Source organism: Zalophus californianus, chromosome 2 (assembly GCF_009762305.2).
Source record: "Zalophus californianus isolate mZalCal1 chromosome 2, mZalCal1.pri.v2, whole genome shotgun sequence".
Lineage (NCBI taxonomy): Eukaryota > Metazoa > Chordata > Mammalia > Carnivora > Otariidae > Zalophus > Zalophus californianus.
In genome coordinates this window covers 9,800,582-9,816,510 of record NC_045596.1, presented here as the reverse complement: position 1 = coordinate 9,816,510, position 15,929 = coordinate 9,800,582, and the positions used below count along the sequence as shown (strand labels likewise).

General features: G+C 36.3%; 1 protein-coding gene across 4 annotated transcripts in view; it reads left to right on the top strand.

Moving 5' to 3' along the window:
• The first annotated feature begins 3,669 nt into the window (after positions 1-3,669).
• The window catches only part of RAB28 (RAB28, member RAS oncogene family), a 107,655-nt gene continuing 95,395 nt past the window's right edge, over positions 3,670-15,929 (top strand). For all 4 annotated transcript variants that reach the window (XM_027599206.2, XM_027599205.2, XM_027599204.2 and 1 more), the window contains exons 1-3: positions 3,670-3,949; positions 8,562-8,658; positions 13,832-13,920. In XM_027599206.2, the coding sequence (XP_027455007.1) occupies positions 3,875-3,949; positions 8,562-8,658; positions 13,832-13,920 (261 nt within the window). In that variant the 5' untranslated portion in view covers positions 3,670-3,874. The remainder of the gene's footprint in view (positions 3,950-8,561; positions 8,659-13,831; positions 13,921-15,929) is intronic.

The window sequence follows — 15,929 nt, the reverse complement described above, 5'->3', positions numbered from 1 at the left end:
GATTGTATTTAAGGCCCACCCTGATAATCCAGGATAATCTCTCCATCTCAAGATCCTTAATTTAAGTACTTTTACTTCTTCATATCTAAAGAACCCTAATCTCCTGAAATTTCTAGAATTTGTCTTTAAGCATTTTGTTAATTTATTTGTTTTATGACCACTGAAAAAGATTTCCCTAGTTTATGACCCTGTTGTGGGTGTTTTACATAAGCTCCACATTTTCCTTTTCTGTGATCAGCTCTATTTCTCTTTAGAATGGTAATGCACCATACTGGAAGCTTTCAGTGCTAGCTAGCATGCTCTTCTACACAAGAGGAATATATTTTTTTGAAGATTTTATTTATTTGTGTGTGTGTGAGAGAGAGAGAGAGAGCACACGAGTGGAGGAGCTGGGTTGGGCAGAGGGAGAGAGAGAAGCAGACTTCCCGCTGAGCAGAGAGCCCGACATGAGGCTCCATCCCAGGACCCTGAGATCATGACCTGAACTGAAGTCAGACTTGGGCTTAACTGACTGAGCCACCCAGGCACCCTTTTTTTTTCTTTTTAATTTACAAATGTGGTTCCAAGTCTTCAAATCTAATCTTCAACCTGGAATCTTGCCATAGATGTGTAAAATATGGTCACCTAAAATAACACAATTGGCCTATTTCATGTAGCAGCACTGCCCAGGATGAATCCGTATCCAAATAAATGATGTCTCTCCATCAGAGCAGTTGTCTAGGAAATTGATGATAGGAAAATGCAAAGTTTTCTTCTAAATTTCCCTTCATATGAAACCACACATGAAAATCAGTCTTACGACCTCAGCTAAATCTAGTTTTGGGCCAAAGCAGTTGTGCCAGCTGGGATGTTTCTATCTGCAAGTAATGGAATATGTAGCCAAAGTGCCCCATAACAAGAAGCCTGGAAGGCTGTGGCAATTCCAAATATTATGTCCTCACCCAAATAATGACAGCAGGGTACGGGAGGGAGAGAGATTTCTCCATCTCTCCTTTTTCTTTTTTAAAGAGAGAGGGAGAGGGAGCATGTGTGTGTGTTGGGGGGAGGGTGGATGGAGAGGGAAAGAATCTTAAGCAGGCTTCGTGCCCAACTTGGAGCCCGATGACCTGGGGCTTGATCTCATGACCCCAAGATCATGATCTGAGCTGAAATCAAGAGTCTGATGCTTAACTGACTGAGCCACCCAGGTGCTCCTCTTCTTTTTTAATCAGGGAGGAAAATGTTTTCCAGGATGTCTCCCAAAGGACCTCTTCTTCTGTCTGATTGGTCAGAACTGGGTTACATAACCATTTCCATTAAGGACAAATGGAAAAGCAAATTTCTGCAACATTAACTCCCTTCATGGACAAGAAGGGGTTAAATCTGTCTTCATTAGAAACAGATTCTTCAAGTTAACATTTACAAAGAACTTTGCAAAACCCTTCCAGGTACTTTATCCTACTGATCCTCATTAAAAGAGCTGGTAATGTAGGGAGTTGTTAGTGGTGGTGGTTGGGAGTAGGGAAAGTACTGAGAAGTAATACTAATTGGGTAGCTATTATTGTGGACTAACCCTACTTACAGATGAAGAAGCTAGACCTTTACGGTCATGGCTGAGTGATACCGCTCCCCACCCCCCAAAAATGAAAAGATACTAAATGTATGACATCACAGTTATGTGTGATCATGGGCTGATTAGTCATTAGTCCCTCTAGATGTCCCGTTTGAGAGGATTTGTAGGATAGGAGTAAAGAGTTATATGGCCCTGCAGTAAGAACTTGATGCCAGGTATAGTTTTAATATAGGAACCCTCACGTGTTACGGGCTCGGAGTGAGAAGAGGTACACGTTTCTGTAAGGATTGCTGTTTCCTCGAAGCTTGATGATCAAGGTCTTTTTTGGATAAGTGAAGTGCGTTCCAATTTAAGTATTACTGGAGATTAGGTTAACTTAATGTCTTATGCAAGACTAATAATTGTATATACTTGCTTATGTGCAGGGGTTATATCATTAATGCATGATAATGCATAGGGGTTCTGCTGGCATACATAATATACACATGCTTATATGCATGGGACCTAACATTAATGTATAATGATATGGAAGGAGGAGAATGAACTAATGTATAATTAAATGTAATCTACATAAGAAACCTGTCTAAGGTAACATGGCTAGGAAGCAGTGATGCTTCAACATGGACCATATCTACTGATGATGATGAAGAGGATAATTACACCTACTGAGTGTTACTAGTATATGCCAGGCATTGTGCTGTTACTTTACATTGATTACTTCATTTAATTTTCAACCTTATGAAGGAGGTAGTACCTCTGTTTTATAGATAAGGTAACTGTGGTTCAAGGTCACATATCTAGTAAGCACAGGTCTGTGATTAGAACGCCAGTGCTCCCTCTAGGGCTGGGCATTTCTTAAAACGGTACTGTTTTCCCATTCTACTTCCTTACATTCTTTCCAGGACCACTGCCTCTGAGCTGAGCTTTTTGTGTCTTAAGCTTACTCATCTGTAAAATGAAATAATTCTATCTACTCTATAGGGTTCTCATGAGGAATGAACAGTGGTCATCCCTGTGAAGTAATTAACAATGAGACAAGCATAGTAGGTTGACATTATTATTGTAGAATTTATCTCTATTGGAATTTTCTGTGACATCTTTTACCTGCTCTACTGGACTGAGACAGTACAGCAATTCTTAAACTTTTTGGGCTCAGGGCCTCTTTCCACTCTTAAGAAATTATTGTAGACCCCAAAGAGTTTTTGTTTAGGTAAGTTATAGCTATCATTACTGCTTTGAAATTAAGACTAAGAAATGTTTGGAACCTTATAACAAGCATATGATTCCTTAACTGCCGGAGTAATGCCATCCTATACATCATGCATCTCCTCGAAAACTTACACTCGTGAGAGAATGAACACGAAAAAGGCAAACAAAAACAAAACAAAAAAATGTTTGTATTATTATGAAGATAATTTTGACTCTGTTGGGGCCCCCCATTGTTCCCCGGACCACTTTGAGAACTACTCTTCTAGGTTACTTGCTTGATGAATGGACCATCGGATTCTGTTGTTCTGTCGCGAGAACCCATGGTTTGACAGGTCAAAACAAAGAGGCAGCGCCAGAACTCCGTTAAACTGAAGGCCACTACGGGGGCTCGCCCGCAGGCAGAACGGTCCTCGGCAACCTCGGCGGCGCCCACGTTCCTCCCGAGGCTCGACCTCCGGCGCCTCTGCCCGCTCCAGGGGCCCCTCCCCTGTGCGCTGCGCCTGGCAACCGGCTTGCAGGGCGCCCGGAGACAGGCCCCGCCCCACCGCCTCTCCAACCCCCGGCTTCCATGGCAACCGTGGCGCGCAGCCCAGGCGTCAACGCCCCCCCTCCAGCTAAACCATTCACTTCAGGGACCTTCACAGGGGGTGATGGAAACACGGGAATATGGTAGAACGCCTGAATGCTACAGGGTTCCCATTTTCCCACCTGATTTGAATGATGTATTTTGTTTTTCTTCTTCACAGCTGCCTCTTCGAGGGTAGCGCCCGTCTCGCCGGCTCAGTTCGAACGCCTCCCCCATCGCAGGCCCGCAAATGGGCCGGCTTGCTAGGGAGGCTCGCGTCCGCGCGGGTTGGCGCAGAGGAGGGGGGGCGCGACCGACGTAGCGCGTGGGGGGCGGGGCGGCGCGCGGGGGAGGGGAGGCGGGCAAGATGGCGCCCGGCGAGTGATTCAGCCCAGATACGTCCGGCCGCCGCTGAGACACCGGGGCGGGGGGTCCTGCCCCCACTGCCGCCCTTCCTCCTCTCCCCCGCCCCCGGAGACCCCCTCCTCCCCTTTCTCCCTCCAACCTCGGGGTGGGGGTGGGGGAGCGGGCCTGGTTCCCGGGACACCATGTCGGACTCTGAGGAGGAGAGCCAGGACCGGCAACTGAAAATCGTCGTGCTGGGGGATGGCACCTCCGGGAAGGTCAGTCCTCCAGCAGGCCCGCCGTCCCCGGCCTGCAGGAACCCCGGCGCGGCCCCGGCAAACCCCAGCCTCCTCCCCGCCGCTCGGCGTCGCCTCATTCCCCCAAGGGCCGGGGCCCGCCTGACCGTGGCCTGGGGCCAGACACGGAGTAGGCGCTGGGTGAAGGCTGGCGAGAGCTGTCCAGCTCTCCTTAAATTAAAAAAAAAAAAAAAAAAAAAGAAAAAAAGAAAAAAAGAAAAAAAGAAAAAAAAAAGGCACTTCCCAACTCCCTGCCTGGATCGCGAACTCCCACTTCTTCAAGAGTCGAGCCGGCGTCGCCCTCCTGGGAAGCTTTCCAGCTTCTCGCCTCCGAGGACTGGCAAAGATCTGCCAAGTCATTTTACCTCTTTTTACTTTAGTCCAGCTCACACTTTGCCTTTCCCCCCGCGAGCCCCCTCCCCGCCGTCCCCGCATCCCCCGGCCGCTTTACGGTTTCTCATACCTGCACTGCCCTCCCGAGAACTGGGCTCTGGAATCAAATTCCCTGGGTGAGCACTGGGGCTCCAGCACTTACTGGTCGGGACATTGGAGGGCAAAATTGCTAACCTATTTGTGCTTCATCGGTAAGGTGGGTATTGATAGGGGTCGTCTCAAAGGGTGAAATGTGCAAATACACATTAAATGTGAAAATCCACATAAAGCTTTCAGAACATGGTGTGCACTCAATAAACGCTAGTTGCTGTTTGATGGCATCATACCCGTTCATCACTGCTCGAAGCACAGCACCTGTCAACACAAGCATTCATTCAACAGGTTATCTATCGAGCTCCTAATTTGGGCTGATGCTGAGAGTAGAGCTGCTGTCGTGACAGAGGGGATCCTTGCTCAGGGTCTAGCCTTTGGTGACGGTTGATTGAATAAATGAGACCGAGTGCGTGAGAATATCCGACAGCCAGTCTCCTTACCTCTTAGGCTGGGGTTTTTAACTCTGGGTTGTGGAGCTCCTGAAAGGGACATAATCATCTCTTGGTGCTTGCTCTTTGGGGAGGGTCCATGGGATCTCAAAAAAGGGTCAGTGACCACCCCCCAAATAAAAGTGAGGAGCCTCCGCCCGGGGTGTCTTCACACTTGTCGCTTCTGTCCAAGGCGCCAACACTGTTTCTGGGAATATTGCTAAAGTCTGTGTCCTTTCTTTTCCCTCCCTTTTCCTAGCCAGAGGCTTCAGAAACGCAGGTGGTTATTGTTACCAGTTTCCGGCTTCACGATCCCTTTTACTGGTGTAGCTTGGACTCTGGTTTCTCTGGTGACGACTGCTGTTTGCATCTTCCCTGGCAGTTGGCCCTGCAAAGCTGCACCAGTCTTTGGTTCTGAGATTTGAGTTCCTAGGGCACCTGGGAGAAGTGTCATTCATATGCAAAATTTGGAGTATTCTGTTAATTTCTTGCCTTCCAGGATGATATTTTGTTACTGATTTTTATTGCTGAGAAAAAAACAACCTAAGATGCTCTGATTACCTTTAAAAGGTTTTGGGGAAGCAACTTTTTGAAGGTTTCAATTGTTTTAAATAAATCAGCATTGTTTCTAACACTCTTATTCAATAAAAATTTTAAGGTATATTTGCAGTTTTCTTATTGCTCAATTTTCTTTTGAATACCTTCTAATTTTTCATTTCCTAAATCCTTTTATGGTCAACTCATAACTGAATTCACTTCCTGTTTAAAATTACAGTGACAATCTATAGCACTAATACACTTGTTGAAAGAGACAAAAATTGCCCATTACCCTATGTTCTATCATAATTCTTTAAACTTTTGTTCATTTCTTTTTCTACCAGTATTTATCAGTTAATTTCATACATGTGTTACTCAGTTGAAGTTTGTTCATAATTTTGTTTCTGGGTTTTTTATTTAGCCCTTCTTATGTTTTCTTCTTGTTGCTAATTTAGTGTGAATAATTACAGTTTTTCATTTCTGTCTAAAATTCTGTCTAGTGTAGGACAGGGCATGGTTTTTTGCACCTTCCATATTGTTGAATTAGGACTATCATTCTGCTTAAAAGGGTGAGTGATAACTCTTTATGGTGTTCTGATTTAGTCTTTATCATCTTGACTAATCTCTTGTAAAACTGTAAGGCATTTTCTGCCAGAGATTTTCAGAGACGAACATCAGAAATCTAACCTTTTTTCATTATTTGTGTATCAAGCTTTTTTTTTCTCCATACCCTATTCAGCTCTCAAGTTACTGGCAGCTACCAACATTCCCATTCTGTTTCCTTTACTATCCTTTTATGAATTCAGCCTCTCTTTCATTCTTATTTGTATACTAGTTGAATTCCTGGCTGGTTTTTCTAGCATTAGTTTTTCTTGTCAGCTTTAACTCATGGCATTTAAATACACGTTGATGGAAGCAATCGAGTATTGAGATAATCACTAATAGTTTCTCCAAGAGAAATTTAGCTCCTCCTCCTAGTATCATGTGTTTTTATTTCTTTCTGTTTTGAGTCATACTTTTGATTTTATTACATATTTCTTAAGATTCTTTTGAGGCAAATAGTCTTTTTTTTTTTTTTGGTATTAGTAAATGTAGTATGGTAAAAATTGTTAGCAGAAGCTCACCAAACAAAACAATATGAAGGATCAGATAAAGATGTTTCACATATAGTAGATGATTGTTCCCTTCATAATTGTTTAAGAAGGGTATTTATATAATGACTTGTGAGAAATTATTAAGTGTGAAAGAGGGCAGAAAGTCTAGAGAATTGATGAAGTGCCTACCACTGATTCAGTTGATTCTCTGTTTAATTTTGTAGTATGTCCAGAGATGGTATAAGAACACATTTTAATAATCTGTATTCCCATGGGCCTATACTTTTGACAGATTATACTTTATTCCAATCAAAAATCCTAGCTTTATGTTTGCCTCAAAAAGTGTGAGGGTAGGGCTTTCAGAATCTCGAAGTCCTGTTTCCAAGAAAAGAACCTTTGAATTTCTAAAAATATTTATTAATATAAAAACACTGAATTTTGAGAACCTTACATGAAAGTGAAAAATTACCTTAAATGGCACAATGCTAATGTTACATGTGCCTTGAGTTTCTCTTTGTCTTATAAAAGTATATCTACCATCCCTGTATTAAACATTTTGAAATATCTATAATAGTTAAATAGTGGCAATTATTTTTCTCTGGAACTCTGAACCTCTTAACAGAAGATTTTGTACTCTAAGTTAAACAAGCACAATGGCATAAATAAAGCTAAATGAAAAAACAAAAAGTTTTAAAAAGGAATGCTCACCCTTTTTATTCCAATCTCTCGGTTTTTATATTATTGTTATATGCTTCAGGAAGCCAAACAAATTTTCATTTGAGTGTAATGAGTTTATTTCTCAGTGCCTAGCAGAACATCTTTCTTAGGGTGCGCAATAAATATTTGACCACATATCTTAGAAATTTATTACAAATGCTGAGTATTTAAATAATAAAAGAATTGGTTAGGGTGTGCAGATTGTCACTTGTGTGAAAAATATGGTTCTTGTGTCAAAAGGAATTTTAGTTCTTTTTGTTTGAAGAGATTAAAATTTGGCCAAGTTTTCTTTTGCATTGCTGCATTTATGTAATAATTATACTAAGCTATCTTGGAAATTTTAGTTTTCATTATTTTGGGAGTTGATATCTAATTTTAACTTTTAAAATAAAAGTCAATTTTCACTTAACTTTGGTAGTATTTCTTAAAGAGCATAAAAGCTTCGTGAATCTGCCTTTCTTTTTGGTGAAGTTTACAAATAGTGCATTTAAAATGTTTAAGAAGCTTTTAAGTTATTGAGTTATTTCAGTTGTTTCCAGAATGATTTTTATTCTGCTTTGATAGGAAATGGTACTCCAGAGTTTTGAATACAACTTTAAGTTGTTATTTAAAAAAAATGTAGAAATATGTATATATGTTCTGGTTATAATATTCTTGTGACTTTTAATCTTTATGGTTGTTGGATGGAAAATACTTATTTTTGCCTGCTTAATGTTAGTCTTAAAAATACTGACTTTTTAATTTTAAAGATAAATATTATCTCAGTCATTCTGTAGGATAATTTTCATTTAACATCTTTAATATAGAGAAAAATTAGACATTTAAAGGTACTTTTTTTGTAGGGAAAAAGGAAAAATTATATGAACGGGCTTTCCCCTTTTTAATTAGTACTTCTTATTATTGGCTAAGAGCACAAATATTCAGAGTATTTAACCTCAGAAATGAAACTTAGAATTCTCTGAAATTTGTATTGAACTGATACATATGGATGTATAGGAGTCAGATCTTTAGTTATGTTGTTTTAGTTTTCTTGTTGATAAATCTCAAATTCTAATTTCCAGCAAGGAGAAGGAGCTTGACTATTCCGGGGATTTAAAGAGATCTAACAGATTAGTCTGTTGTCCCCACTGGTAGCTGTTGGCAAGTGAAATTTACTTGGTGGAGTGTTAAGTCCCTTCTCCCACTGTAACTGATTAGAACTGCTTAAAGTTGTTTGTTGGATTAATGATAGTATAAATACTAAGATTATTTAATAAGGTTAGTAATGATTTTCTGTTTACATTTCTAAAGCAAAGACATTAATTTTGATATTCTATGCATCAATTTTTTTAGACCTCCTTAACTACATGTTTTGCTCAAGAAACTTTTGGGAAACAGTACAAACAAACTATAGGACTGGATTTCTTTTTGAGAAGGATAACGTTGCCGGGTAAGAGACTAAAAAATCTTAACATAGAAAATTGTACATATCTTACAATAATAACAGAAATATGTGAAATAAATTTGGGGGTTGTTTCTGCATGAAAATATATATAATTAGCAGATCTATCATAGGGAGGTTAACTTGCATCAGGATCTCCTGTGAAGACATATTGTCCATGGGTGTGAGAGAAAAGTTTATATATTCCCCCACTCTCCTGCTGTTTTTGACCACTCTACACATTTTTCAAGGATAAACAATAGTTGCTTATAAAATTCTAAAAAGTTAAAAAAAGTCAAATGCTATACAATTATAAACAGATATTGTATAAACTAAATGTGAAAAGACTGGAAGGGATTATTTTTTAAAAATATTATTTTGATTAGCCACTGCTTCAGTTTTTTGTTCGAGAGAAGGTTGGAACAGAAGTATAATGTAGCTGTGGAACTTCTGTGCTCTAATATGTGAATGCTGTTTTATGCAAGGCAGCATGAAATTGCTGGCATTTAATAGACCACTAAAATTTAGGGTCCCTAGGCACTCATAAAAATACAGTTTGAGCATTCAAGATGTTTCAGTTCACCATGCAAAGAAACTATTTAGATGCCAGTTGCAGCACATTTTGTGGGAAATACAGGGATATAATAACAAAAAGAGAGTGGTTTCTGTTTTAAGTTAGTTTCTGAACAATTGGGGCTTTAAAATGCTCTGTCCATTCATTTGTGATGGTTAAATTAGATGTTTAAAGTATTTTATTAAAAGCAGTTTATCTTGATTGACTTTCTAAACCAGTCCATCCCTTTCCTCTCTGAGGAAACACATTTGAATAAAAACGGTTGCGAGTGTAGTGTCAGATTCATATACTGGAGTGTGAGTGATATAGTGGGAAGGGGTTTAATAAATTCCAATATTATTGAAATATGTTAACCTCTCAAACACCCCATCTATCAGACAACTCTCCATGAAAGTTTTAGAGCAGCTAATGAAAACTCTTAGTAATTGGTGGTATTCTGCATATCTCACTAGTAATATGCTCTATTATATTTTGTGATTGTCTGTATTCAGCAACCAATGAAAAATAAATTGAAAGATATAGTATGAGAAAAGAATTCCAACTTTCTATTACTAAGTTATTGCAACAAGAGGCTTAATGAGAAACATACGCATATTTTGTTTCATTTGTATTTCCTTTTAATGTATTCAAAACTGAAAAACCTCATTTTACTTTTATTATTCTCATTTGTTTGTCTAGGTTAATGCTACATTCAGAGTATAGAAGTCACTAGAAGAATACATACACAGATCATATATTATACATGCTGAAAGCTTATTTTTTGCAACAGTTTTTTCAGAGATGGTAGTTGTACATAGAGAACCTTAATATATGTATTTATTTATTGACTATTGTTTTTGATGGTAATTAGCAAGAGCATCAGCTTTCTGTACCATTAATATTATTTAGTTATTCTGACTTTTTTTGTAGTTCAAAGCCTTAAATATAGGAATAAGCACCACTCAATCATTAAAAATATTTTAGGACTGGTTTTGGACATTTTATATAGGTGATATATACATATGATGATTTCTGATCTGTTGCACAATACTACCCATTTTAAAGTTTTGATTACTTTGTAAAAAATATTTGGTATTTTTGAAATCAAAATTTATAGTATAATATTTTAGAGATAGAAAGTACTTATATTAAAAATGATGTTAGGAAATTTATACTCTCAATGAATGTATATTTTAATGAATTCCTGAGTAAGTTTTTATTTTGATGGGTAGAATTCCAGAAAAAAAATTCTTTTTTTTTTTTTTTTTTTTTAAGGCAGTTGGTTTTATGTTACTTCATGGACTCAAAATTGTGTTAGAAATTTCACTAGGAAAAAATTGTTTTAATGTAACTTGATTTTATATAATTAAGTACATTAAGAAAGGAGATAAATAAATTACAAGCTTCACAGTATATTCTTTATATATTTTAACCTTAATTTTAATTCATTGCAAGTGTCAAATGTAGGATGATTAATATATGTATCATTTGCTAAAACATTACAGGCAGCATTATTGAATTTATTGTAAAGAGCATACTGGGCGAATCTAGTATTTGTTAAGTATTCTGTCTAGTAAATCTTCTGTCCATTCAGATTGTTAGGTGAATACCTCCTGTCCATCTATTGACATTCTCCTCATGCAAGTTTTCAAGGTCATTACTTTGTAAATATTCATCCATTTTAGTATATTTCATGTTCCGGTATGCTGTATAGTCTGGATGCAACCACTGTGCAGCATTTACTGCTTAAAATAGTGTATCTGTTAGTCAGAGATTCTGCTGATAGAGCTTCTTAAGAGCCTTAGTCAAAATACTTTCAGGAAGCTTGTGGGTACAGTCCAGTAAACAGCGTTCTACTGTGAAAAGGATTTCTAAGTCTTTAGTACAAGAAGTGGGCAGACTTGTGTTTTTAGTTCCATCTTGACTGTGCAGCACTTTAAGTAAGGTTAACCAAGGCACCAAGTGTACTTTTACAAGGTCACTGTTGAATCCTCTTGGTGGCTTTGATTCATACCAAAAGCAACTTACCTGTATTTTGTCACCTCATTTATCTTATTTTTTTTCCCCTGGTTACATGTCATTCCTTACCGGGGAGCAGGAATTTTGTAACATTTTGCATTTGAGATTAGATTGCTGACTATTTCCTTAATGTTCTTTATTAGTGGGAAATTTATATTAGATGGATTCTTGATTTTTAAAAAATTTTATTGTATTGATTATTTGAATTCTATTTTTGTAGGTTATTAGGTATGTCATTTTGAAAATATACATGGATACTTCATATATTTATGTTTAGGGTAACTAAAATGAATATTGATCGGAATTCCATCCTTATGTGATTTTGTTTTCCAAAGAGAGAACCCCTGTTTATTTTTATTTTTATGTTAATAAGCCTAAAATTCAAATGTGGAAGTTAAAAACATGTTTCTAGACATATGAAATAACTATGAAGCTAGTATCATTTGTGGAAGCTATAATGATAGCAAAAGTGGGTTTTTTTTGGCTAGCATTGTCGATTATCAGTAATGCATAACTTTTTATTTCTGAGGCACTAGAATATGTATATTAAAAAAACAAGCCAACAACAACAAACAGTTTTATTTAGAAAGGTATGAATATAAAAAATACCTGCAACACAGGAATATAAATACAAACTTCTCAGATGGGAGGCAACTAAATAAACGATTTAGTCTTGAAATGATGTAGTAAGGATTTGGAAACATGAATATCATGTTCGTAAAGTGGTAGCTAAGGTGTTCACAATAACTAATTCAGATTGGATCTGACTATCAGAATTTAAAGGAAGAAAAGCTTTATATTTCTTAGTGCAAAGCTAAGTGATAGGATTTACTGGCCTTGAAGAAAATGGGATTAAATGCCTTATATTAAGTGTTGCCTACAATCTTACTGTAAGAAAGTTAATATTATTAAGCACTGGTTTTTTTGAAGTAAACAAATGACTGTAAAGAGTATGCAAGTAAAATGAAGAGAGTACTGCCTGTTTATCTAGGGGCTTCTGAAGCGATTTAACTTATTGCTAACGACTACTAGTCTTTTCTCACCTGCTTAGTTTGAGACACCATCATAGGAGAATGAGTTGAGTTTTGAAACTTGAAAAAATTTAGATTTTTAAGTAAGTGGGTTTATCCCAGTTGTTGGATAAGTCTTACTTGTCTGTGACATTTTGGTTTTCGTCTTTACAGAGCTCTAAGAACATGTTCGTCATTACTCTGTGAGTGTTGAAAGTGTGTGTATGTGGGAATGATGACGGGTGATAAACTTCAGGAGCTCTCATTAATGCTAATGGAAGTTCCTCATGTAAATCCTTTGCACGTTGGCAGATGCAACAGACCTACCTCAAAATAATGGAAAGATTGTAATACAAACCCAACAAAACTTAGAGTTAAGGGTAAAACTTGGCTGGTTAATCCAGTGTTATACTTGCTTTTCAGTTGAATGGTGTGACTTAACATTCTCTGATTTCAGTGTTTTGGCATTGGCATAAAAATTTATGTCTTCATAATCTTTTTTATTGTTTTCGAAGCGAGAACTTTTTTTAGTGTCTTAAGTTTTTATTTTGAGTTTTTCTGATTGGCAAATCATTCAGACAGGTCCATTTTTTAGTGTGGGAGCTCATTTTGAAGATACTAATTGAGACTTTGTTTACTTTTGGAGAAAACTGCATTATTAGGAGAAATACTTTGAAATGTTAAACTAAGAAGTACGTTGGACTTGGTCTTTAACTTCTGGGGTTATGCATTCATAAGAGAGAATAGCTTATCTCATAAATTTTTGTATCAGCCAAATAGTTTGCAAAATAGACAAAAGAATTTTAAAGATTGCTTTTTAGTATTTTTAAATGCTTTTATGGGGAAGAGTTGTTCCACCATTTTATGAAGGCTTTGAAGCACATATTATGATTTGTTTCAGTGGAAATGCTTTTAACAGTAAATGCATCATAATATTTAGTGATATACTGGGTATGTGTCCTACATCTGTTCTCAAGAGGGCTGTCGTATGTGTTTATATTTTATAGGTTAAATTTGAAAACGTAGTTTTAAAAATTATGTTTCCTATTGCATGTTTTAGGTGACATTTAAATATTAAAAGTCCCATTAATTTGAGTTGAAACTCTGAGTCCATTTTTGTAGTCTGTTATTAATCTGTGAGTTTTAGAACCTATAGAGTTTAGAGTTTACAGTAAAATTCATTATGTGCTATAGGGTAGGTTATAATACTTTATATAATATAAAGTTCTATTTTTATTTTTAAAGTATATATTTTTTACCCCCCCGTACAAGTGTTCTATCGTCCTAGTCTCTGTTTAAGAAAACTATTCTTTTTAAAGTTTTGAGCAGTGTATGAATTGAAGGGTTTTTTTGTTTTGTTTTGAAGGTGATTGTAAATGTGGTTCTATAGAAATGGGGTAAAAGTATAAATCTAAATTCCCCATTATGATTTCTTTTGACAACATTATTTCACAGTTCCAAATAATCTGACCATATGAGCGTGCAGAATAGAAGGCAGATTAGGTCCACAGTTTATCATTGTGATTTAGTGTTCTCTGAAACTGTATCCAGTTGTTATTTTGTTACTTACCTTTTCTGCATTCTTGTTTTTATATTCAAGGAAACCTGAATGTTACTCTTCAAGTTTGGGATATAGGAGGACAGACAATAGGAGGCAAGATGTTGGATAAATATATCTATGGAGCACAGGTATGACATAAATTCTATGATTATTCCAGTACTGAAAATACTCCTCTCACAAGCACATACAACTGGGTACACACATACATACTCTCTCCCTCTTTATAACTTGATTTTTATCTGATATGTAGAGAGACTGATTTTATCTTTGTGCTAATCCTTTGGTTTCATCCTCCCCAAATGATGTTTGGAATGATTTGGGTCAGGGAGCTGGTGTGACTAATAGCTTTCCTATGCTTCCTTATATTGCTAGGTATTATTGTCAGCAGTTGAATAAATGCAGTGATAGGTGGTATTTTATATTTATTAGCTGATTTGGTTATAGTGACTGCTTTCAGAAAATGTCAACTAAATGAAAAATATAGAAGGGGAAAACTTAATTTCATTTTAAGTTGTAAGGACAGAAAGCATATTTATATATTTTTGTGCTATGAATTAGTTTATTAAATATTTATAATTCTTCAGATTTAATACATATCAGTATATTGTATCAGCAAACTATGAACAATTCTATGTATGAAGCACATATAATATTTTAACATAATGATGTCTTTTCAGAAGAATATGTAGATGGAGAAAAACTGCTTGAATAATAATATGACAAAATTCTTTGGCAACATGAGCTTATATAGATATAATTTATAAGTTGTTCAATTATTATGCAAATGGAAAATATGCATGATAGTGATATACTTCAAAAAGTTAATTATTGACATGCTGTTTATTTTTGCTTTTTCTTCCACTCTAGTGTGTGTCTTTCACACCATCATGAAGCGCAGGAGGGGCTAATAGTCATAATCCTTCTTTAGGTCTTTATTGGAGTTTAATGTTTTCAGTGGAAGAGTCTTACCTTGGTTCTGTGGAACTATGTTGCTTCTAAGAAGTGAGTCTAGGAGACAAAGAATGTTAAGCACTGTTCTGTACGAAGTGTGATGCTCGACATACACCATTGCCTTAATTTTGGATGGAAAATAGATTCTGAATTATTTTCTAAAACATTCAGAGAAGGATAAATGAAGCTCACATGGTTCTGAATCAAGTGTGAGGCCCTAGGGTTTCGTTTTTTGCATTATTGATATATAGATCTGGCTTTTAGAAATACGTCTATGCCTTTTCTACATTGTTCTTTGTCTCCTGGAAAATCTTTCTGCTCATTTAGCATTTTCACTTGTGACCATATAATTTGGTATTTTATGCATGTTCATTTTTCTCTTAAAACATACGTCTCAGATTTTTGTGTCTGGCTTTTTTGTGGTTTATTTTTTTTCTGTTTTAAGCATTATATTCAAAGTAGATATTAAGATAAAGAAAAATTGCTAGACAGAGATTTGTGGGAAGCCACAGTTCTTTGTTTTGCTCACCTATTTGGTAAAATTGGGTTTGAAAATAATAATCTCTTTCCTCTTTGTCCGTTAAAGTCTACCTTCAATGGTACATACTGGATTTTTAAAAAAAATAAACATTATATTAGTCACGCTTCTTAAAACATTTGACTCTGAACGTCAAATAAATTTTATTGTTTATAGGTATATCCAGAGTTAGTGGAGAATGGGAAGATTTTATGAATCTTAGGGCAAAAAATAATATAAAATTCAATTGACAAATTTTTCTTCACTAAAAATTGAGGGTATATAATGCTCGTGATTTGGATTCCCTTAATTGTACCTTTTCATCATTTAAAAGTTTATTATTTGATTTATATAGTTATTTATTAATATAAAATTATGTATAAAATTAATGTTGGTGTGAAATTGACATGATATAAAATTAACCGTTGTAAAAGTATATAATCAGTGGCATTTAGTGCATTCACAATGTTATGTGGCTGTTCTGTTAAATCATTTTTTTTTTGCAGTGTTTTATGCCATTATTTAACTGCTTAAAATCAGCAGACATTATTAGTCAAATTTGTAGAAATTAAAAAAAATTTTCATCTTTTTTTGAGAGAACCTGAGTTTAGTAAAATGTCTGTGTTCTCTTCTGATGTCCCTTATATGTTGTGAGAAAGAGCGTGTTAT